Below are 22,933 nucleotides of genomic sequence, written 5' to 3' on the forward strand. Positions count from 1 at the left end.
CTGGCCCATTCATTCCACATGTGCAGAGTAAGGATGAGGGCAGCTCATGTCAGATGAGTGGGGAGGCAACTGGACCTCCATTCAAGGTGCTGGGCCCAGGCCTGGTACGGCCAGGCAGGGAGGAGCACCTGATTCTGGGTGTATTGGCCATTTGTGACAGAACCCACACCACACCCTACGCCCAGCCCTCCCCTCCATTTCCTAGGGCCTCCTCTTCCACCTGTGTTCAATCAGAGTGGAGTGCCTGTTTCTTCACTGCATTATTCTTTTTTTTTTTTTTTTTTTTTTGGCACTGCATTATTCTTAACAATCATAGGACTGGGCCCAGCATGGTGGCTCACGCCTGTAATCCTAGCACTTTGGGATGCCTAGACAGGTGGATCACCTGAGCTCAGGAGTTCATGACCAGCCTGGACAACATGGCAAAACCCTGTCTCTACTAAAACTACAAAAAAATTAGCTGGGCATGGTGGCACATGCCTGTAATCCCAGCTACTCAGGAGGCTGAGGCACAAGAATTGCTTGAACCCGGGAGGTGCAGGTTGCAGCAAACTGAGATCGCACCACTGCACTGCAGCCTTGGCAACAGAGTGAGAGATTTCTGTATCAAAAAAAAAAAAAAGGTCAGGCACGGTGGCTCATGACTGTAATCCCAGCACTTTGGGAGGCCAAGGTGGGCAGATCACGAGGTCAGGAGTTCGAGACCAGCCTCGCCAACATGGTGAAACCCCCGTCTCTATTAAAATACAAAAATAAGCCGGGTGTGGTGGTGGGCGCCTGTAATCCCAGCTACTCAGGAAGCGGAGGCAGGAGAATCATTTGAACCTGGGAGGTGGAGGTTGCAGTGAGCCAAGATCGCACCACTGCACTCCAGCCTGGGAGACAGGGCAAGACTCAAAAAAAAAAAGGGCCGGGCGCAGTGGCTCATGCCTGTAATCCCACCATTTTGGGAGGCCGAGACGAGCGGATCACTAGGTCAGGAGATCGAGACCATCCTGGCTAACACAGTGAAACCCCTTCTTTACCAAAAATACAAAAAAAAAAAAAAAAAAAATTAGCCGGCCGTGGTGGCAGGTGCCTGTAGTCCCAGCTACTCGGGAGGCTGAGGCAGGAGAATGGCGTGAACCTGGGAGGCGGAGCTTGCATGAGCCAAGATCGCCCCACTGTACTCCAGCCTGGGCGACAAGAGCCAGACTCCGTCTCAAAAAATAATAATAATAAATTAGAGGTCTGAATGCTTTCATATTTTTCTTCTCTTTCTCTCAAATACTTTACTTTAGAGGAAACACTAACTCCAGGTGCTGTTGACCTGTTGTGACCGCAGGAAGCTGCCCCACCAGCTGCAGCCTCTGTGGCCCCCAGCCCAGCACGTCCTCGTCCTTCCAGCCAGTGAACAGCCGGGTTCTCCCACCAGCTGTCTTCAGGCCAGTTTTAGGCCAGTGTAGCCCACTCCCTCCACACCTGTGGCTGCAGTAGGGTCTGTGGAGACCCACCCCTGGTCCCTCACCCCCCTTGCAAGGTAGTGCTAGGGTCCCCTCCCCAGATCTGATCAAGATTTGGGGTCCCACTGCAACCCCCATCCAGCACTTGCCCAGCCAGGCTGCGGGAGGGTGGGTGTTCCTCGACTGCCAGAGTCCCCATTCTCATGCTAACGTTACAGCTGGGGGGGACCAAGGCTCTGAGCTGTGACATGACCCCAGCAGGCCGTGGTGACAACAGCATGCCCCCAGTACTCTTGTCTCCCGAGTGCCCCTCAGGTGTGGGGGACAGTAGGGCACACAAGAGGCTGGACCCCCTCCCAGATTCTGAACCTGTCTGCATGAGGGTGGGTGTCCAGGGCTCACCCAAGGAAGGCCAGAACCCTGTGGCTGCTGAGACCCAGGGTTTGTGCAGAGGTGTGAGAGGCACTGAGTGGGCAGGACCCCTGTGAGCCCTCTATGGAGGAGCCACCGGCCCCGGTCACAAGGCACTGAGCCGGCAGAACTGGAAGCAGCAGCACAACAAAGCTGCGTCAGCACCCCCAAAACCCAGCCTGTGTTTGTAGTCAGCAGGGTCATTTCTCCCAGACCGGTACCGTGGATTGTGCAAGACCAGCTATACTTCCGGCCTCTGAGCTCAAGTGCCCTGTGTCCTTGCTGACCTGTGACAAATATACTCCTGGGTTCCATACTAGGTCCCCCAACACCCCTCCCTCACCCCTTCCTCACCCCCACCCTCACCCCTCCCTCACTCCCTCCCTCCTCCCTCAATTCCTTCCCTTACCTCTCCCTCACCCCCTGTCACCTCCCTCCTTCACCCCTCCCTCACCCCCCCATGCCCTCCTTCACTCTCCTTCACCCTCTCCTTCACTCTCTCTCTCATCCCTCAACTCCTTCCCTCACCTCTCCCTCACCCACTTCCACCTCCCTCCTTTACCCGTCTCTCATCCCCCCACCCCTCCCTCACCCCTCCCTCCTTCACCCGTCTCTCACCCCCTCACCCCTCCCTCACCCCCTCCCTCACCCCTCCCTCACTCCTCCTTCACCCCCTCTCACCCCTCCCTTATCCCCTCCCTCACTCCTCTCTCATCCCCTCCATCACTCCTCCCTCATCACCTCCCTTACCTCCTCCCCCACCCCCTCCCTTACCCCTCCCTTACCTCTCCCTAACCCTCTCTCACCCCTCCTCACCTTCTCCCTCACTCGCTCTCACCCCTCCCTCCCCCCAACTCCTTCCCTCACCTCTCCCTCACACCCTTTCACCTACCTCCTTCACCCCCCTCACCCCTCCCTCACCTCTCCCTCACCCCTCCTCACCCCCTCCCTCACCCCTCCCTCACCCCATTCACCCCCTCCCTCACCCCCTCCCTCATCTCCTTCCTCACCTACCTCACACACCCCCTCATTCCCCTTCCTTCATCTCCCTCCCTCATCCACACCCCCTTCCTCACTACCCCTCTTTCCTTCACTCACTCTCCCTCACAACCCTCTGCATTTCACCTCCAGCTCTCCCACAACCCCTCCCTCACACCAAAGCTTTGGTAATGGGAGTTCCCTCGACCCCAGCATCTCCTACCAGCTGGGCACAGTTCTGGATGTGAGAACAGCATCCCATGTTCAGGTGTGGTAGCTTGGAGGAAACTGCTCTTCTTACTGGGGTATCATGAGGGCTTCCTGGAGGAAGTGGCATTCCTGAAGGATGAGTTGATGAGAGGGGCTGGTAAGGAGTCCCAAGCCAAGGGAGCAGCACGGTTTTTGCCTGAACACCTGCAGCACAGGTGTGGAGGCGCAGGACACAGCCGTCTGTGGGTGTAGTGTGGAAGCGGGGACTCAGGGCAGCCAGGCGGGCCTCACGTGCCCAAGGGTGCCTTCGCCTCCCCTGGGGACCTAGTTCACTGCTGGTCACAGGAACTGGTTGGCCCGGTGGTTAGCAGAGCTGGGCCTGATGGGCAGCTGAGGCGCAGACATGGGCGCCTATCATTCTCCCTCCTCCAGGTTCCAGCCTCAAAGGGTGGGGCAACCACCAGGCGGGAGGCGGCAGATGCAAGAGTGGGCCTGGCTGGTGGTCGAGGATGTCACAGACTCAGCCCCAGGCTTGAGTCCAGTTGGTCAGGGATGGAGCTGGGGGTAGCTGGGCGCTAGGAGGGCAGTCCAAGGACAGTGGGGCTCAGGACCTGGCTGACATGGGCCTCGGGGAAGGGCGGTAGGTGCACACAGATGGACAGGGGAGTCAGCAGTCCGCGGGCCAGGCAGCCCCTCACTGAGGAATGACACCCTGCCCAAGCGGCCTGGGGAGTCAGGGCCTCAGGTCATGTCAGGCAGCCCTGAGGAGGTGCGTGTGTCCTCCACGGCCTCAGGTGGGGCCACCTAGGACTTGCCCAGGCCACACACTGGCCTGTGCCCTGCCTGCCTCGGAGGTTTCCTACCTTCAGCTGACGCAGTCATAGAATGTTACTGTCCCTGGAGACCCCTCCTTCACCCTCCAGGGGCAAGTCACACCTGTCTACACCCTTCACCCAGACACCTGTCACCTTCACTAAGTGTGTCTCCTTTACCCAGGCATTAGAGGCATCTGGAGCAAGGTGGTAAATTCCTAAAAGGATTTCTGAGGAGGAGGGGGTGCTGTGACAGAGCGCAGGCTCAAGGAGGAGTCCCGAGGGAGGGATCCCATTTCACAGGTGGGCAAAGGGGCTGAGACTGGAGCACAGGCCCTGGCCCCGTGGCTCAGGGTGGAGGAGGGAGAGGGCAGCTAGGGCTGTCCCCCGGCCACCCCACTCAGTGGGCGCGTGGCAGCCTGGCAGGTGGGAGGGCTCTGAGGCACTGGCTTTCCTTGCCCCTGGCCCTCAGTTCCCTGAAGGGGCAGGCACTGTGATGACCCAAGCAGCAGGGCTGCATGGTAATGGGACGTCATGTCCTGGAGCTCCATACTCCACCGGCAGCCTGGTTCCCACTGTCACATGCGCTGGGACCCTGCGACTGAGCAGGGTCCCTCCAGGAGCTGCGCCCATAGCCTTGCCCTGCCAGTGGCATCGCCCCAGCATTAGGGGTTCCCAGCACCTTCTGGGGCAAAGCCTGGGTGCCTCCAGAAACCCCCTGGAAAATGCAAACTCATGATGATTCTGTGGGTTGACAAATATTCTCGTTTCCCCACAAAAAGGCTTGGGGGAGGAGCTGACAAGGGGAGGGAATCAGGTCTCCGGTCCAGGCTCAGCAGCTGGCGGGGGGGGAGTGGGTGTGTGTGTGTGTGTGTGTGTGTGTGTGTGTGTGTGGCACATGAGGTGTGAGGAGGGGGCAGTGTGGGGGACATCTGAGGTGGGGAGGCAGTGCCTGGCGGCTTATCCGAGGCAGGTGAGTCCATGTGGAGGGCGTCCTGTCTGGGGGGTCTGTGCCAGCAGCTGGATGTGGGGATGCTGGGAATACCAGGGCCAGCCCCAGCTGGAGCAGCCATAGCTGCAGTCATCTCTGAAACACCCCTGAGACTGAGGAACGAGGCAGGCTGAGAGAACTTGAACATTTAATATGGTCAGCACCTTGTAAGGTGAAGGTGTGTTTTTTACACAAATTATAAATAATGAAAAATATGCATTTAGAAAAAGAAGCAGCAGTCCCCTTGGCGGGCCGGCTCGAGGACTCTTTGGTTGAGTGGCAGGTGAGGCCCTGGGTCCGGGGTCTGTCAGAGCCCCCCTAGGTCATCTGCCAGGAAGGCCAGCAGGTAGCGGCTGACATGTCTGTCGATGATGACAGGCGAGAAACCGAGGACGCGCCGGGTCCCTGGCAGGCCCTTGGGGTCTAGAAGACAAAAGGGGAGGCAAAAGCTCAAGAACCAGTCCCAGAGGTGAATTCTGTGTTTCCATCCCTCCTGCGGGGGTGGGTGGGAACGGGCACTGGGACAGGGTGCTCCCTCCCGGTCATGGTCTCGGCTTGAGTTGAAAAGACAAGAATTAGGGCAGATTCCAGAGCCCCCAGCTCCCACCCGAGTGACCCACGGGCCTTTGAGTCCTGCCATGTGTGCCTGTGTCCCCTCACCCAGTAAGCCTCCCAGCACGACAAACTCAGGCATCACAGAAAAGGGAGACGGGGCGGGGCAGGCCAGGCTGGGTGCCAGTAGAGGGGCCCTGGAAGGTTCCTGTGCATCAGGCCTGTGGCTGCTGGAGAGACCCAAGGCCCTGGGGCACGTGACCTGCTCAAGGGCCCCACATGGTTCAAGGTCACAGATGTGGCAGGGCTTTGTAACACCCAGAGTCCTGGCTGCACCCCTCCTCCCGCTAGAGGTCATGATTCTCTGGTTCCCAAGGGTGGCAGGGGCCAGTGGACGCTGGGAGCCTCCTCACATCCCCTTTCTCAGGAGCCCTGCAAGGTGACACCATCCCACTGCACAAGTGTGGACACCGAGGTACGAAGAGGCCAAGGGGTCCCAAATTGGGCAGGGTCTGGGGCCCTGGCTTGGTGGCAGAGGGGAAGCAGGCCCAGCCCCATGAGGATCCACTTGCACCCACCTGGCGGATAGCAGTACAGGAGCAGGGCCAGTCCCACAGCAAGGCCCAGGCCAGCCAGGAAGCTCATGGGTCCTGGGGAGAAACCAGCGTGAACAGGGCTCCCCTGGGCCTCAGAGGGGTGGGGTCCTGAGGCCCGGGGGCTGCGCAGGGGAGTGGGGGTGCCAGGCTGAGGTGCTGCCTGAAGAGCCCCCAAACGAGCACCTTAGGGGGTCTGTCACCAACAGAAGGCCAGGAATGGAGCCAGACTTGGGGTGGAGAAGCCCCTGAGGCGGAGATGGAGCCCTGGGGAGGGTAAAGAGAGAGGGAGAGAGAGGGAGAGAGAGGGAGGGGCAGCAGGGAGGTGTTACCCCTGTTACTCAGCTCGCCGCTCTGGCTGCCCGAGTCTAGCTCTGTGCAATCTGAGTTCTCTGGAAACAAAACCACAGAGCATAGTTAGTCAACGGGCAGGGCCGGAGAGCAAGGTAGTCACCCCACAGGAAGCCCAAGGTTGTTGCTGCCTCCTGGGGCCGCCAGGCCGAACCAGGCTGTGGCACCTGAGGCTAGCCCTCCTCAGGGAACTATGCACAGTCTGGGTCTTCTCCTCTGCTCCAACTCCTGGACGGGCCTAAAGGCACCCGGGAGCCACAGAAGGTGCTCTACCTCCAGTGGGGCTAAGGCTTGGCCCTGCCTGGTTTTGAAAGCCCCCTGTGGCATACTCGTGGCTGGGGAGGGAGAGCCAGTCCCACCTGCAGGGCTGGGCCTCCCCTCGAGCTCTCCCCGCCCACCGTCTGCACTGTGTTCTGTGAGGCGTGGGGAGGCCTCCAGGGGGTCAGAGACCACAGCCCAGTAGCCTGGGACAAGCCGCCCAGTCCCTCTGGTCTCTGTCCTGTTGTCTAAGGGCCAAGGGGCAGTAGCCCCTCCTCCAGGGGCCCTGAGCACAGAGGCATCAGATCAGAGTTGCCATCTTCAACTTGATATGCCCCCCACGTCCCAGCAGCTCTGTGGGCCCAGGCTACTGGCATCCACATGACTCCCAGGGCCTGAGTCCACACTGCCTGAGGACAGGAGCCTCAAAACTGAAATGCACGTGCTTCGGACCAGCCATCCGTGCCTGACAATGTCCTATGGAAACACCCACACGTGTGCAGATCGCTGCAATGAAAGGGTCCGTCATGGGGTTGGGTAATTCCAGCTGGGACCGCCTAGGAGCACCATGCAGCTGTGGGAACAAGGCTGCTGTCCACACAGACATGAAAGGATCCCCGTGGAATGAGGTTAGAAAAGGAAGGGCAAGAGTGGACGTATAAGATGCCCCATGCTGTGTGAAAACTGCCATGAGAGAGAGAGACGGAGGAAGGGGGAGAAAGTGGGAGACAGAGACCAACATCTGCACTGCCTGTGCCTGCCACTCTCCCCTCGGGGCCAGAGGGTGGCCTCTGGGGAGGGGCTGAGGCGAGAGGGGATGCCAGGCCTGGGCTGCAGCAGACTTGGGTGGTCATGGAGGACATCCATGCCATCAATGGCAGGCTGGGGTGCCCTCCCCGGGCCAGCACCAAGCATGCATGGTTGGTGATGTGGAACTTACGCAGAGCGTGGCGGCTGGGCAGGCGGCTGTGCAGGGGCTGGGCATGGATATACAGGGCTCGGTAGAACTCCTGGCAGTCCCGCTCACCGCTCCGCTGCAGGTGGCTCAGGAGGTCACAGAGCCGCACACGCAAGGATGCCTTGGGGTTCCGGAACTGAGGGTACAAGGGGGTGCCAGGGAAGATCAGGCCAGGGGGGCTGGCTGTGGGTCAGGGCAGGGCACCAAGGTCAGGCCCCCAGCCTCAGCTTCTCTGTTGGGTGTCAGGACACCTGCTGGATGGCAGCTCCTGTGACAACCTGCCCCTTACCCACACCACATAGTGCCTGGCATTGCCTCTGTCACAGGCATCACTGCTACTCCTCATACTCCCTGTGGGGTGGGAGGTTGGGAAACAGGCTGGGAGCGGTCACAAAGAAAGCACAGGGCTGGCCGGGTGTGGTGGCTCATGCCTGTAACCCCAGCACTTTGGGAGGCTGAGGCAGGCAGATCACGAGGTCAGGAGATCGAGACCATCCTGGCTAATACGGTGAAACCCCCGACTCTACTAAAAATACAAAAAACTTAGCCGGGTGTGGTGGTGGGCACCTGTAGTCTCAGCTACTCGGGAGGCTGAGGCAGGAGAATGGTGTGAACCCGGGAGGCGGAGCTTGCAGTGAGCTAAGATCGTGCCACTGCACTCCAGCATGGGCGACAGAGCAAGACTCCATCTCGAAAAAAAGAAAGCACAGGGCTGGTGACATCATTCCAAGTGTTGGGACATAGTGTGGCTTCCTGTGTGACCTTAGCCAGCTACTCCACCCCTCAGAGACTTGGTTTCTTCATTTGTAAAAAAGGGATAATGAACCCTCATGGTAGGCTGTGACAGGGAATTAATGAAGTGATGGTATAAGTGCTAACTTCTGTTATTTTTCAGTCTACAGAATGTGATTCAAGTTTTAAAAAAGTAAGTTGAAGCCAGGCGCAATGGCTCATGCCTATAATCCCAGCACTTTGGGAGGCTGAGGCAGGCGGATCAGGAGTTCCAGGTCAGAAGTTTGACACCAGCCTGGCCAACATGGTGAAACCCCATCTCTACTAAAAGTACAAAAAATTGACTGGGCATGATGGTGCATGTTTAATCCCAGCTTCTTGGGAGGCTGAGGCCAGAGGATTGCTTGAAACTGGGAGGCAGAGGTTGCACTGAGCCGAGATCATGCCACTGCACTCCAGCCTGGGCGACAGAGACTCCATCTCAAAGAAAAAAAAAAAAAGACAAAAGTATTGGCTCTTTTGATGTGTATGACAGAGAAATGTGTGGTTCTCAAGGTCAGTGGACAGGCCACTGGGCCTTGACCTCCAGGACCTGGAGTCTGTGGCCTGGTGCTGCCACCTGGTGGCAGCATATCATTCTACACGGCCACAGGGAACTGGAGTTAAACCATGGCAGTGTGAAAATGGCAGGCAGATGGGTGGCAGGAGCTATGGTGTCTGTGAGGAAGGAATAAGTGCTTTTTCTTGTATAAACGTCTGAAACTTTCTAAACTTTTTAAAAGTGAACATGCATTAGACTTCAATTGCAATAATAAGAGATTTGGATTTGAGCTCCTAACTTTTAAAATTACTGTACCACCTTCAAAACGGAAGAAGCACCTGAGCCAGTAGCAGGGCCCGTGTTGACTCCTGTTGTGTTGTGGGCCAACCTCATTGTTCCAGGAGATGCCCCAACCCTCAGGATAGCCCTGCACGTGGCACCTGTCAAGGAACAGGTGGCTCAGTGGGGGCGCCAGAGCCACAGATGTGGGTAGGGTCGGCAGGGTGTGGCTAACTCTCTCATCCAATGTCCCCTCAGGGCCACCTGGCACTGGGGTGATGGAGCAGAACAGACCTCCCAAGACAGAGCCCAGGAATTGCATCTTAAATGCCATCTCCAGCAGAGCCACCCTGGTGTGCCCAGCTCTGAAGCTCTGAGAGGCCAGGGCCATGTGACAGAGTGACAGCCACTGGCCCTGGGCACTTTCCCAAATAATAGGATGAATTCAAGATGTGGCCTGACACTCCTGAAATGAGTGGCCCTGGGCAAGTGGCTGCCTCTTGAGCCTTCGGACCACCTCTGTGAGATGGGGTGATGAGCGTGGCTGCCCACAGGGCTGCAGGGCCATCTGGCGACAAGGGCTCTCGGGCAGGCGTTTACCCGGCTCAGCTCAGTCAGTCCTCACCACACCTGCCAGGCAGGGGCTCTCGGTGTCCACTCCACACATGGGGGAGGCTGGGGTTCTGAGGGGACCAGGCCGCTCAGCACTGCTGAGAGGGGCAGACTGGGGCACGGCTGTGGGGTGGGTCAGCATCTGCCTTCCTAGAAGCTCGGCTGCCTACCTGTGACATGCTGGGCTTTCCAGCCTCGTACAGTAATATAGAAATTAGAGAAAAGGAAGCAATTGTTTGCCCGCTTTGAACCTTCGGAAGATGCAGAGTGCAAAGCCCTGTGGCACTGGGGTGGGCCAGGCCCATCATCTGTTCCCCATCTCACTTTGGCTCTCCCTCTGCCTCCTCCCTCCTCACCCCTCCCTCCTGCCCTCTTTCTCGCCTCCCTCCATATCTTATACTGTCGTGTGCTTCATGTATTGTCACGTTATCTCCTGTAACCTCCCAGCAACTCGGGAAGGGGACAGCAGACCCAATGACATATGAAGAAACCGAGGCACAGAGAGCTGATGTTCCGAGCCTGTTTGGGCTCACCCCAAAGGGCCAGTTTGTAGCTCAGGCAGCCTTAGTAGCCAGGTCCAGATGTGTCACCTCTGAATCCTGACATACCTAGTGTGTCATCCCATGAGAGAATGACCCAGGGCTGGTCACCAGCTTCTCCCAGCCCAGAAAGGAAGGGAAACTGAGCAGTGTCTCGGGCACCCCCCTCACCTCCTCAGCACCTTTTCCGCCTCCTTGTTGGTAAGGATCTGTGGGTAGTAACGGTTCAGCTGGAGGATGATCCTGTCCACCTGCTGCTCACTCAAGCGCCCGTGGCCTGTCAGGAAAGGTGTGTCCTGCACCAGGCGGTCACAATAGGTCTGATCTAAAACAGATAGCACAGGGTCATGAGCCAGCACAGCCCAAGGGGACCAGAGACGACAGCCTCGTACTGACACTGACCACAGGAAGGCATCACCCCCAAGGTGGGTGCCCACCAGGAGGGTGAACCTGCAGAATCACAGCCATCCCAGCCTGTGTGGTGCGCGTTGCCCAGCTGAGAGCTGCCCCTGGCCTGCCAACCTGCCTCTCCAGAAGATGGAAGTGAGGGGTTGTGGTGGAAACCCACTTTCACAGAGCTTATCACAGAAAACAAACTCAGAGGGGCAAAGAATCTACTTTTCATGGGCCACCTGCAGGGCCATCAGGAAATAGCTCAGTTCTGGGGAAGGTACAGGTGGCACAGGTGGCTCAGAATGCCCAGGGCCAGGCACGGTGGCTCAGACCAGTTGTGATGGCTCACACCCGTAATACCAACATTTTGGGAGGCTGAGGTGGGTGGATCACTTGAGCTCAGGAGTTCGAGATCAAGAATGCCCAGATGTGCGCTCTGCAGATCTTCACAGTGGCACAGATACAGGGACACAGGGCTCAGAGTGGCCTGTGCTGGGATCACCATGGGACACAGTGTGTCTGCAAGGCCTTAAGAAGCTTCTACCAACAGTAAACCAGTGAGTTCTCCCAGAGGGCTAGAAATGCTTTTCATTTGCCTTTTTTTTTTCCAGAATCACCATTAAAATATCATTGTACCACCTTTTCCATTAAGAATGTTTCTTAGAATGGCAGATGTTTAAGGCTGAGCGGTGGAGTGATGACGGAAGGGCATGGAGAGGATGGGGCACAGGACCCCCACAGGGACTGAACAAGTGCATCACCTTACATACTAGTGGCAGCTTGTCCTGTTTCCCCATATACACAAAGAAAATATTTATAGAATATAACACAAAAGAAACTGAGAAGGGACTCTAAATGTGTTACTATAAAATATCAACAAAACACAAAAGAAGGCAGTAATAGAATAAATGAGGGTCAGAAAAGCTACAAGACATACAGGAAACAAATAGCAAAATGGCAGTAGTAATACATTCCTTATCAGCAATTACTTCAAATGCAAATAGGTTAAACTTTGTGTTTTTTTTTTTTTTTTTTTTTTTTGAGATAGAGTCTTGCTCTGTCGCCCAAGCTGGAGTGCCGTGGCCCAATCTCGGCTCACTGCAACCTCCGCCTCCTGGGTTCAAGCAATTCTTCCTGGGATTACAGGCATGTGCCACAACACCCAGCTGGTGTTTGTTTTTTTTGTTTGTTTGTTTGTTTTTTAGTAGAGATAGGGTTTCACCATGTTGGCCAGGCTGGTGTCAAACTCCTGACCTCAGGTGATCTGCCTACCTCAGCCTCCCAAAGTGCTGGGAATACAGGTGTAAGCCACTGCACCCAGCCAAATTTTCCTATCAAAAGGCATAGATTGGCAGAGTGGATTTTTAAAATATGATACAACTAAGTGCTGTCTACAAAAGACTCACTTTAGATCTAAAGACACAAAGAAGTTGAAAATGAAAGGATGTAAAAAAAATCCCATACAAATAGTAAACAAAAGAGAGATGAGGTAACTATACTAATATCAGACAAAATAGACTATAAGTCAAAAACTATTACAAGAGATTAAAAAGTACATTATGTATTAATAAAAGGATAAATTCATCAATAATATATAACAGTTATAAACATATATGCACCAAATATCAGAGCTTCAAAATATATGAAGCAAACACTGGCAGAATTGAAGGGAGAAATAGATATCTCTATAATAATATTTGGAGACTTCAAAACACCACTTTCAGTAAGAGACAGAACCACTAGACAGAAGATAAATGAGGAAACAGGACTTCAACAACACCGTAAGCCAATTATACCTGGCAGACATACACAGAACACTCCATCCCACAATAAACAAGAGATATTTTTATCAAGTGCACATGAAACATTCCCCAAGATAGGCCACAAAACAAGTTTGTAGCCACAAAATAAGCTTTAATATATTCAAAAAGGTTGAAATCATATAAAAAATATTTTCTGATCACATAGAATGAAACCAGAAATCAATAATAGAAAACTAAAAAAACTCACAAATATGTGAAAATTAAACAGCCAATGGGGCCAGGCATGGTGGCTCACACCTGTAATCACAGCACTTTGGGAAGCTGAGGCAGGCAGATCACTTGAGGCCAGAAGTTTGAGACCAGCCTGGCCAACATGGCAAAACCCCATCTCTACTAAAAATACAAAACTTAGCCGGGCATGTTGGCGCACGCTTGTAATCCCAGCTACCTGGGAGGCTGAGGCACGAGAATTCCTTGAACCTGGGAGGTGGAGGTTGTAGTGAGCTGAATTTGTGCCACTGCACTCCAGCCTGGGTGACAGAGCAAGACTCTGTCTCAAACAAACAAACAAAAAACCAATGGGTCAAAAGAGAAATCATGAGGTAAATTAGGAGGTAACATGAGAAAGGCAGAAACACACACACACACACACATGCACACACACACACACACACACCCTACACCACGCTAAAACCTAAGGGATGCAGCAAAAACAATGCTGAGAGGGAAAATTATAGTTGCAAATGCATATATTTAAAAAATCTTAAATCAGTAACCTAACATTACACCTTAAGGAATGAGAAAAGGAAAAAGTAAAGACCAGAGAGCTTGAAGAGCAAACTAAACCCAAAGCTCACAGAAGGAAGGATATAACCAAGATTAGAGTGAAGACAAATGAAATAGAGAATCGAAAAACAGTGGAGAAAAATCAAGAAAACCAAAGTTGATTCTTTGATAACATCAATAAAACTGACAAAACTAGCTAGACTGACAAAGAAAAACAAGAGAAGACTCAAATTACTAGTATCAGGAATAAAAGTGAGGACATTACCATGAACTTTACAGAAATAAAAAGGAATATAAGAGAATACTATGAACATTTGTATACCAACAAATTGGATAACGTAAATAAAATGAAAACATTCCTAAAAACACAATCTACCAAAACGGAACTGTGAAGAAATAGAAAATCTGACCAATAACTAGTAAGATTAAATCAGTAATCAAAAATGTCCCAAGAAAGAAAAGCTCAGGACCAGATAGCTTTGCTGGTTAATTCTACCATACATTTAAAGAAGAACTAATATAGCTTTGCTGGTTAATTCTACCATACATTTAAAGAAGAACTAATACCAATCCTTCTCAAACTTACAAAAAAAACTGAAGACGAGAGAACACTTCATAACTAATTCTATGAGGTCAGCTTTACCTTGATACCAAAATCAGACAAAGTCACTTCAAGAAAAGAAAACCACTTTGGGAGACAGAGGCAGAAGAGTCACTTGATGCCAGGAATTCAAGACCACACTTAGGCAATACAGCAAGACCTTGTCTCTGTGAAAAAAGAAAAATGGAAAAGAACACTACAGACCAATACTCCTTATGAATATTGATGGAAAAATCAATAAAATCCAGCAAATCAAATTCAGCAGCATATTAAAAGAAGTATACATTGATTTATTCCTGGAATACAAGGATGGCTTAACATGTACAAATCAAAACATCAATCAATGAAATATACCACATTAATAGAATGAAGGAAAAAATACATGGCCATTTCAGTTGACATAGAAAAAGCATTTGATAAATGTCATCATTCTTTCTTGATATAAATATTCAATTAATTAGGTCTAGAAGATGCTATGGTTTGAATGTGTCAACAAGCATGTATTGGAAACCTAATCCTCAAAGTAACAGTACTGAGAGATAGAACCTAATGGGAGGTATGTAGGTCATGAGGGCTCTACTGTCATGAAGGGATTAATGCCAATTATAAAAGGGCTTGAAGTTTCAAATTTGTTTTCTTCCTCTCTTGCTCCCTCTCATTCTCTCTAGCCCTCTCATTCTCTCTAGCCCTTCTGCCTTCCACCATGGGATAACACAGCAAGAAGACCCTCACCAGATGCTGGCTCCCTGATCTTGGACTTCCAAAACTCTAGAAGCATGAGCCTATAAATTTCTGCTCATTATAAATTCCCCAGTTTCAAGTGTTCTGTTATAGCAGCACAAAATGGACTAATACAGAAGGAAATTTCATCAACATGATAAAGGCCATAGAGTTGGCACTCTATCTCTGCAGTTTCCATATCCAGGGATTAAATCAACAGCAGATATAAAATATTTGGGGAAAAGCAATACAAAATAATAATACAACCAAAAAAATACAAGTTTTAAAAATACAGTACAACAACGATTTACATAGCATTTACATTGTGTTAGGTATTATAAGTAACCTAGAGATAATTTAAAATATATGGAAGGATGTGTATAGGTGCAAATATTATAGCACTTTATATAAGGGATTTGAACATCCTCAGATTATTTTGAGGGGATTCCTGGAACCATCCCACCTCATATATTGAAGGACATTTTTATATGAAAAGCCCACAGCTAACATCATACCTTAACGGTGAAAGACCGAAAGCTTCTTAAGATCAGGAACAAGATAAAGGTGTCTGCTCTTACCACTTCTATTCAACATAGTACTAGCAGTCCTAACCAGAGCAATTAGGCAAAAAAAGGAAAAGGGAATAAAAGGCATCCAAATTGTAAAGGAAGAAGTAAAATTTTCTCTGTTCACAGATGACATGATTTTATATATAGAAAACCCTAAAATCTTTTTCTTTAAAGTTAGAGCTAATTAAAAGCATGCAGCAAGGTTGCAAGATATAAAATCAACATACAAAAATATTTCATCTCTACATACTAACAATGAACAATCCAAAAATTAAGAAAACGACTCAATTTATAATAGCATTGAAAAGAATAAAATACTTAGGAAAAAATTTAATCAAGAAGGCAAAAATCTTGTACACTGAAAGCCACAAAACATTGCTGCAAGCACTACCCACAGCAATCTACAGATTCGATGCAATCCCTATCAAAATCTTAAGTGTTTTTTGCAGAAATAGAAAAACCCACCCCAAAACTCATATAGAATTTCAAGATACCTGTATAGCCAACAACAAAAATCTTAAAAAAAAAAAAAAAAAAAAAACAGGGTTGGAGGACTCATATTTCCTGCTTTCCAAACTTAGTGTAAAAATATACAATAATGAAAACAATGTGGTACTATCATAAAGACAGACATATGGGTCACTGGCATAGAATAAGAGAGTCTAGAATTAAACCCTATTTTTAATTAAAAGAGTGGAAAAAAAGAAAGTGAAAAAACAGTTCACATAAATGGAAGAAATATTTGCAACGCATATGTCTCATAAGGGATTAGTATCCATACTCCATAAAGAACTCCTACAACTGAACAGCAAAAGACACAGAGAACCCAATTCAAAAATAGGCAAAGAGCTTGAATAGACATTTCTCTAAAGAAAATATACAACTAGCCATCAAGCACACAAAAAAATGCTCATCAGGCCAGGTGCAGTGGCTCACACCTGTAATCCCAGCACTTTGGGAGGCTAAGGGGGGCAGATGACCTGAGGTCACCTAAGGTCAGGAGTTCGAGACCAGCCTGGCCAACATGGAGAAACCCTGTCTCTACTAAAAATACAAAAATTAGTCGGGCATGGTGGTGCGTGCCTGTAATCCCAACTACTTGGGAGGCTGAGGCAGGAGAATCGCTTGAACCCAGGAGGTGGAAGTTGCAGTTAGCCGAGATGGCACCACTGCACTCCAGTCTGGGAAACAGAGCGAGACTTGGTCTCAAATTAAAAAAAAAAAAAAAATGCTCATCATTAGTCATTAAGGAAATTCAAATAAAAACCACAATGAGATATCATTTCGTACTCATTAGGATAGCTATATATTAATATAACAAATGTTGGTGAGGCTATGGAGAAATTCAAACTCTTTGGCATTAGTGGTGAAAATGTAAAATAGTGCAGCCACTGTGGAAAAAAACAGTATGGCAGGTCCTCAAAAATCTAAACATAGAATTATCCTGTGATGGCTGGCACGGTGGCTCACACCTGTAATCCCAGCACTTTGGGAGGCAGAGGCAGGCAGATCATGCAGTCAGGAGATCGAGACCATCCTGGCTAACATGGTGAAACCCGGTCTCTACTAAAAATACAAAAATTAGCCGGGCGTGATGGCGGGCACCTGTAATCCCAGCTACTTGGGAGGCTGAGGCAGGAGAATCGCTTCAACCCGGGCGGTAGAGGTTGCAGTGAGCCAAGATCATGCCACTGCACTCCAGCCTGGGCGACAGTGAGACTCCGTCTCAAAAAAAAAAAAAAAATTACCGTGTGATCCAGAAATTCTACTTCTAGGTATGTACCCTAGAAAACAAAAAGCAGGAACTCAGTCGGGGGTGGTGGCTCACACCTGTCATCCCAGCACTTTGGGAGGCTGAGGTGGGCAGATCGCTTGGGGTCAGAAGCTCAAGACCAGCATGGCCAACATGGCGAAGCCCCGTCTCTACTAAAAATACAAAAAGCTAGCCAGGCGTGGTGGCACTCGCCTGTAGTGCCAGCTATTCAGGGGGCTGAGGCACGAGAATCACTTGAACCCAGGAGGCGGAGGTTGCACTAAGCCAAGATCACACCACTGTACTCCAGCCTGGGCAACAAAATGAGACTCTGTCTCAAATAAATAAATAAATAAATAAATGCAGGAACTCAAATGGATACTTGCACACTGGTTTTCATAGCAGCACTATTCAAAATAGCCAAAAGATGGAAATAGTGCAAATGTTCACCAAAAGACGAATGAATTATCAAAATGTGGTATATACCTATGTACAATGGAATATTACTCAGCCCTAAAAAGGAAGGAAATTATGATACGTGGATGTTACAACATGGACGAACCTTGATAACATTATGCTAAGTGCAATAAACAAGGCACAAACGGACAAATATTATATGATTCCAATTATATGAAGTACTTAGAGGGGTCAAATTCATAGAGACAGAAAATAGAACAGAGATTACCAGGAGGTGTGGGCAGAAGGAGAAAGGGGAGTTATTGTTTAATGGGTACAAAATTTCTGTTTGGGATGATAAAGAAGTTCTGGAAATGGCCAGTGGTGATGACTACACAACACTGTGAGTGTATTTAGTATCACTGAAGTGTACACTGAAAAATGGGTAAGAAGGTAAATGTTATGTTTCCATATATTTTCTCACAAAAAAATGTAAATGGATAAATAAACTCTGGTTTATCCATACAACGAATATTATTCAGTGCTAAAAAGAAATGAAGGCTGGGCGCGGTGGCTCACGCCTGTCATCCCAGCACTTTGGGAGGCCAAGGCAGGTGAATCGTTTAACCTGGGAGGCGGAGGTTGCAGTGAGCCAAGAGTGCGCCACTGCAATCCAGCCCAGGCAACAGTGAGACTCTGTCTCAAAGAAAAAACCAAAAACAAAAACAGTGTCATCATGTTGAACACAGTGGGGCCCCCTCTTGGGTTTCCTCCTTGAGGCACAGACTCAACAGACTGTTTTACTTTGTCATGTCTCTTTCCAGTTGCCACTTCCTCCTGGCTGGTCTTTCTGCACCCCAGAATGTGGACCCACCCCAAAAGCAGCCATGCTCCGTGGGGCCCTGTGCAGACCCTACAGACTGAGGCCCAGGTGAGAACAGCCCATCTCAGTACGCTCGCCCTGTGTGGGGCTGGGGACCACGGTGATGGGCAGATCCATCCTCCAGGGGCTCACAGTGTAGGGGTGCGGGCTGGCATTCACCAAACAAACCCACAAATGTATCCTTAACCCCAGAGATACCTGCCCTCCAGAGAACAATAGGGGGGCCATCCTGGTTCACAGGGCCCCTGATGATGCCCACATTGAGGCCATCAGCCACTCCATCATCTGGCTGAGGCCACTCACCGTGGGCCGCGCAGGGAGGCATATGGCTGGGGGCTGGAAAGGCTGGCTCAGCCCTCACCTGCACTGAGTCCCACAGCAGCCTATGCGGACTTGCCAGCAGCCCCATCATGGTGAGGAAGCTGAGCACAGGGACGTCAAGTGACCTGCCAAGGCCACATGGACAGGCCCAGCTGGGCAGTCTGGGTCCAGCGCCTGCAGCCCTCTCGTTAAAGAACTAAGATGAATTAGCCAAAATTCACAGAGCAATCCCATATGTCTGGCACTCTGTGAGCCCTACGTCACCTACAACCTTCATCCTTCCAACAGCTCTGCAACATAAGGACAACCACCAGCCCCATTTTCAGGTAGGGAAACTAAGGCACAGTGAGAAGATAAGGTACCTGCCCAAGACTGCAACCAGATATGAAGTAACAGATCAAGATCCAGGCCCAGGCACAGGACCACAGGTCTTGTTGAGGACCACCTCTTGATATTCAGATGTTCTGCCCCTCTAATTAACATGGAAATTCACTGTAATCAGCTACAGCAGTCTACTCCCTGCCAGTCCAAAAGCACGCCCAAGGCTGTCCTCTCCAGCATTGCCCACTTGGCTGAGCACCCAGTAGGTGCTCACTAAAGAGTTCTGCAGGCCAGACGCGGTGGCTCACGCCTATAATCCCAGCACTTTGGGAGGCCGAGGCAGATGGATCATGAGGTCAGGAGTTCAAGACCAGCCTGGGCAATATGGTGAAACCCTATCTCTACTAAAAATACAAAAAAAATTAGCTGGTCGTGCTGGCACACGCCTGTATTCCCAGCTACTCAGAAGGCTGAGCCAGCTACTCAGGAGGCTAAGGCAGAAGAATTCCTTGAACCCGGGAGGCAGAGGTTGCAGTGAGCCAAGATTGCACCACTGCACTCCAGCCTGGGTGACAGAATGAGACTCTGTCTCAAAAAAAAAAAAAAAAAAAAAAAGAGTTCTGCAATGTATGGTCCAAGACCCAGGGGCAAGGGCTGTAGGTGGACCGTGGCCAGCATCCTGTAGCGGCTTCCTCCTGCCCTGCAAGCCGCTAACCAGGCGGAGCCTCCGCTGCTGCAGAGCCATGAGTCACCGTGAGCCGTGAGTCAGCTGGCACAGGCCGCACGGTCCGGAGGCTGAAGCCGGGCTCTGCGGCTTGGGGGTCCTGTGCTTCCTGTGGTTGCGAGTTGTGCACACAAACAGGCAGCACTTGGAAGCCAGAAAAGGCACAAGAAGGGAAACCATCTCAGTGCCAGCTCCCGATAAACAAGTCCCCGAACTGTTTTTACAGGACAAAGGAAGATGGCTCGCTCTGGCACAGACCCGGCAAGCCTTCACCACGCCCTACATCCCCTTCCTTCTTGCCAGGCTGGCACCAGGACTATGGACCCCCATTCAAACACCCCAATATGAACCTTCTTATCAGCCCAGACTGATGCCCTCAGCCTGGCATTCAAGGCCCCGTGGGAGCTGGCCCCACCCACTCTCACCGGGCCCTCTAGGCCCACAAGACATCTCAGCCCAGGCTGAGAATACCTGTTCCTTGGTTTCCACCTGGTTAATTCATGTTCACCTTGCTGTCCTACGTGCAAAAGGCCTTCCTGAGTTCCTGTCATCCCCAACCAACTGGAGTCCAGACACTTGGGCATCAACCTCCTCTCCCGAATTTCTTCCAGGAAACCCCTTCTCTCAGTGCTCAGCCCAACTAAAACTGCTCACTCCCCGGCACAGCCCAGGGGGTAACTTGTCAAGCACCTGCCCCACGCAGACACCTCCTCAGCGTTCTGCAGGCACTGGCTCACATGCGCTGCTCACAGCGAGGGCTGGCGCAAGGCAGGACCCCAGTTGGTGCACGGAGGCAGTGAGCCTGGGACTATGGGTCTGCAGCCTCGCAGGGCTGTCCATATGACCCTCCCAGAGCTGTGCTCCATGGGCCTTGGTTCCCCATCCCAAAAACTAAGGGTTGTGAGGGAATGTCTCCAGGCCCAGTGAGTAGACATAGCAGGTAGGAAGCATACACTGGACAAGGTGAGGCCTACAGTCAGAGCCTTCAGGGACCCCTGCCTGATGTGGTTTCCCAGCTCCAGGGTCCCCTTATGCAAGGAAGCTTCCCTGACAGGCAGCAAGGGACAAAGTCCCTTTGTGCAGGAAGGCTCCTTAATGGACAGCAAGGCCTCAGGCTCTGCCAACACCCAGTCCCTGGGACAGGGCTCCCTGGAGACCAACACAGCTCTGAGTTGTGTCCCACACATTCTGATGAACTCACTAAGGGAATTACGGAATCCCAGCCTGGGCAGGGCACAATTTAAGACTTTGTTTCCCCATCTGTACACAGACGAGATATTCCAGGTGTCCCCATCTGATCATTTTCAAACAGGAATCACCCAACACAGGGTCCAATGCACAGTAAGTGCTCAGAAATGAGAGCCACAAATAAGAAGAGTTAGAAGGGAGGACAAAGGGGAGCAGGTGGCAGCTGGGGTCTCTTGTGGCCTAGGCTGGAAGTCTCTTCTGGCCTGGTGTCCTGGAACTCATCAGTTTCCAGCCCATGAGATCCTATTTGTGGGCAGGACCTAGGCTGAGACTCAAGAGAGCGAGCACCGAGAGAGGACTAGGGACTTCTGGGGCTACCCTGAGTCCCTGAGCCAATTCTGCATGAAGTGTAGCTTCTGGGAACCCCCATACTCCCTGGCCGGGCTGCCATGGGGTCCTTTACCAGCCCATCACCCTCATGGGGCTTCTCCAACAGGGGAAGGTCCACAGGGCAGAGTCACCCTGTTTGGGATCAGGAGGATGGTGGGCAGGTCCCCAGACCAGAGAGGCCCTGGGGAGGAAGGCTGGGCTGGGGCCACTAGCGTGGAGCACAACAACCTTGGGGGGTCCAGTCGCTGTCCCCGATTCCCTTAGAACTAAACAGGGGCAAGAGCGTCGTGGACCACCGAAGGAGTCTGGGAGACTCCAAGAGTCCCACAGGAATCACATGCCGCCGAGGAACGCATCGCCTGTCCCGCGACCTCGTTGGGGTGGTTGCAAGGATGGAGCGTTGTTTCCGTGGCCAGAATCACAGCAGGACCGCTGTGAATTCTCTCCGGTGTCATTTCTACCACCTCCTACTCTTTCAGACCAAATTCCCCACCACGGGACACACACACATTGGCAGTGGCTGAGCCCAGACCGCGGCTGTGCAGCCCCACCCTGGAGCTGCCTTGTAGCCCCCGCCCTCTTCGGGCGCCGCACCTGGCCACCACCCATCATGCCCGGCACCGCCTCGGCTGGCACGGCCCCGCCGGGTAGAAGCCCCGGGACACCCACCACTTCGCGGGGGTGCACTCGCGCACCACCGACAGCTGACGGGCCAAGGTCACTCGGCCCCCGCTGCCCAGGCGCGGCCTGCAGGCGACTCGCAAGGCAGCCGGACCCCCAGGCCGGGCCACCCATCCAGGGCGCCCGCATCCCTGCCGCCCAGCCGACCCCGTGCCCACCTGTCATGGCGACGGACACAGCGCCGCCCGCAGTCCCCAGCGGTCTGCCCCGCCGCGCGTCCGCCCCTCGGTCAGCCGCCCGGTCCACCAGCTCCAGCGAACGCCGCCCGCGGGCCGTGCTCGCCCGCCCCTTTTGGCTAGGCCAGCCCCCGGGCTTTGGCTGTGTAGCCTCGGGGACTCTAAACCCCGCCCTTTGACGAGCCCCGCCCCCTACCGTTAGGCCCCGCCCCTTCCGCGCCCGCTACGGCTCCCCCAGGGCTCTAAACTCCGCCCCTCTCACTCGAGTCCCGCCCCTTGCCGTCCTGGGATAGGTCGCTGCGAGGATCCTGGAGCCTTGCCCCTCACTCGAGCCCCGCCCCCTCCGGCGTCGGCTTCCGCGCCTCCCGGAGTTCTGAGCCCCGCCCTGCACCTGAACCCCGCCCCCTCCGACGACGGCTTCCGAGCCTCAAGGAACTCCCCACCGGGCCCCGCCCCTCACTCGGGCCCTGCCTCCTCCGGCGTCGGCTTCCGAGCCTCCGGGAGCCCTGGGCCCCGCCCCTTACTCGAGCCCCGCCCCCCTACGTCGTCGGCCTCCGCGCCTGCAGGGGCCCTGAGCCCCGCCCCTTCCTGCTCTACCATGCCACTGCGGGCGTGGGCGGGCGCCACCGGACTCCCGCCCCTCCCAGCGTCAGTTAAGACGCCGCGAGGGGCCCAGAGTCCCTCCCCTCGCTGGGCCCCGGTCCCGCCGGCGTCTATAACGCCGTCGCAGCGGCCTTTAACCCCGCCTCTCACTCAAGCCCTGCCCGCGTCCAAGTCCCGCCCTCAAGGCGGCCTCAGCTACGACCGCCGCGCTCCTCCCTGGAGGCGCCCGCTCCTGCCCGGAGCCCCGCCCGTCTTGGGCCCGCCCTTCCGGGCCCTGCCGCGTTGAGTGGCGGAGTCGGGATCCAGGTGGCCCGCCGGCCGGCTCAGTCCACCGCCCCGCTCCCGACCTCGCGCCCCACCCCTTGGATGAGAAAACTGAAACTGAGAGGGGACGTGACTGATCCAA

At 52.9% G+C, this 22,933-nt stretch overlaps 1 protein-coding gene across 3 annotated transcripts; it reads right to left on the minus strand.

Moving 5' to 3' along the window:
- Positions 1-4,975: 4,975 nt before the first annotated feature.
- Positions 4,976-22,101, minus strand: CARD19 (caspase recruitment domain family member 19). 3 transcript variants are annotated; one of them, XM_003807853.6, is made up of 6 exons: positions 21,907-22,101; positions 10,442-10,584; positions 7,539-7,692; positions 6,322-6,381; positions 5,975-6,046; positions 4,976-5,267 (listed from the first exon to the last, which is right to left on the minus strand). In XM_003807853.6, the coding sequence occupies exons 1-6, from the start codon at positions 21,911-21,913 to the stop codon at positions 5,152-5,154; spliced, it is 552 nt and encodes a 183-aa protein (XP_003807901.1). In that variant the 5' UTR covers positions 21,914-22,101; the 3' UTR covers positions 4,976-5,151. The 3 variants fall into 3 exon arrangements, with proteins under 3 accessions (XP_003807901.1, XP_008958233.1, XP_057154672.1); XM_008959985.4 differs by lacking the exon at positions 6,322-6,381 and having other exon boundaries at positions 21,907-22,099; XM_057298689.2 differs by lacking the exons at positions 6,322-6,381; positions 7,539-7,692 and having other exon boundaries at positions 10,431-10,584; positions 21,907-22,100.
- Between the last annotated feature and the right edge of the window lie 832 nt (positions 22,102-22,933).

This window comes from Pan paniscus, chromosome 11, assembly GCF_029289425.2.
Source record: "Pan paniscus chromosome 11, NHGRI_mPanPan1-v2.0_pri, whole genome shotgun sequence".
Taxonomy (NCBI): Eukaryota; Metazoa; Chordata; class Mammalia; order Primates; family Hominidae; genus Pan; species Pan paniscus.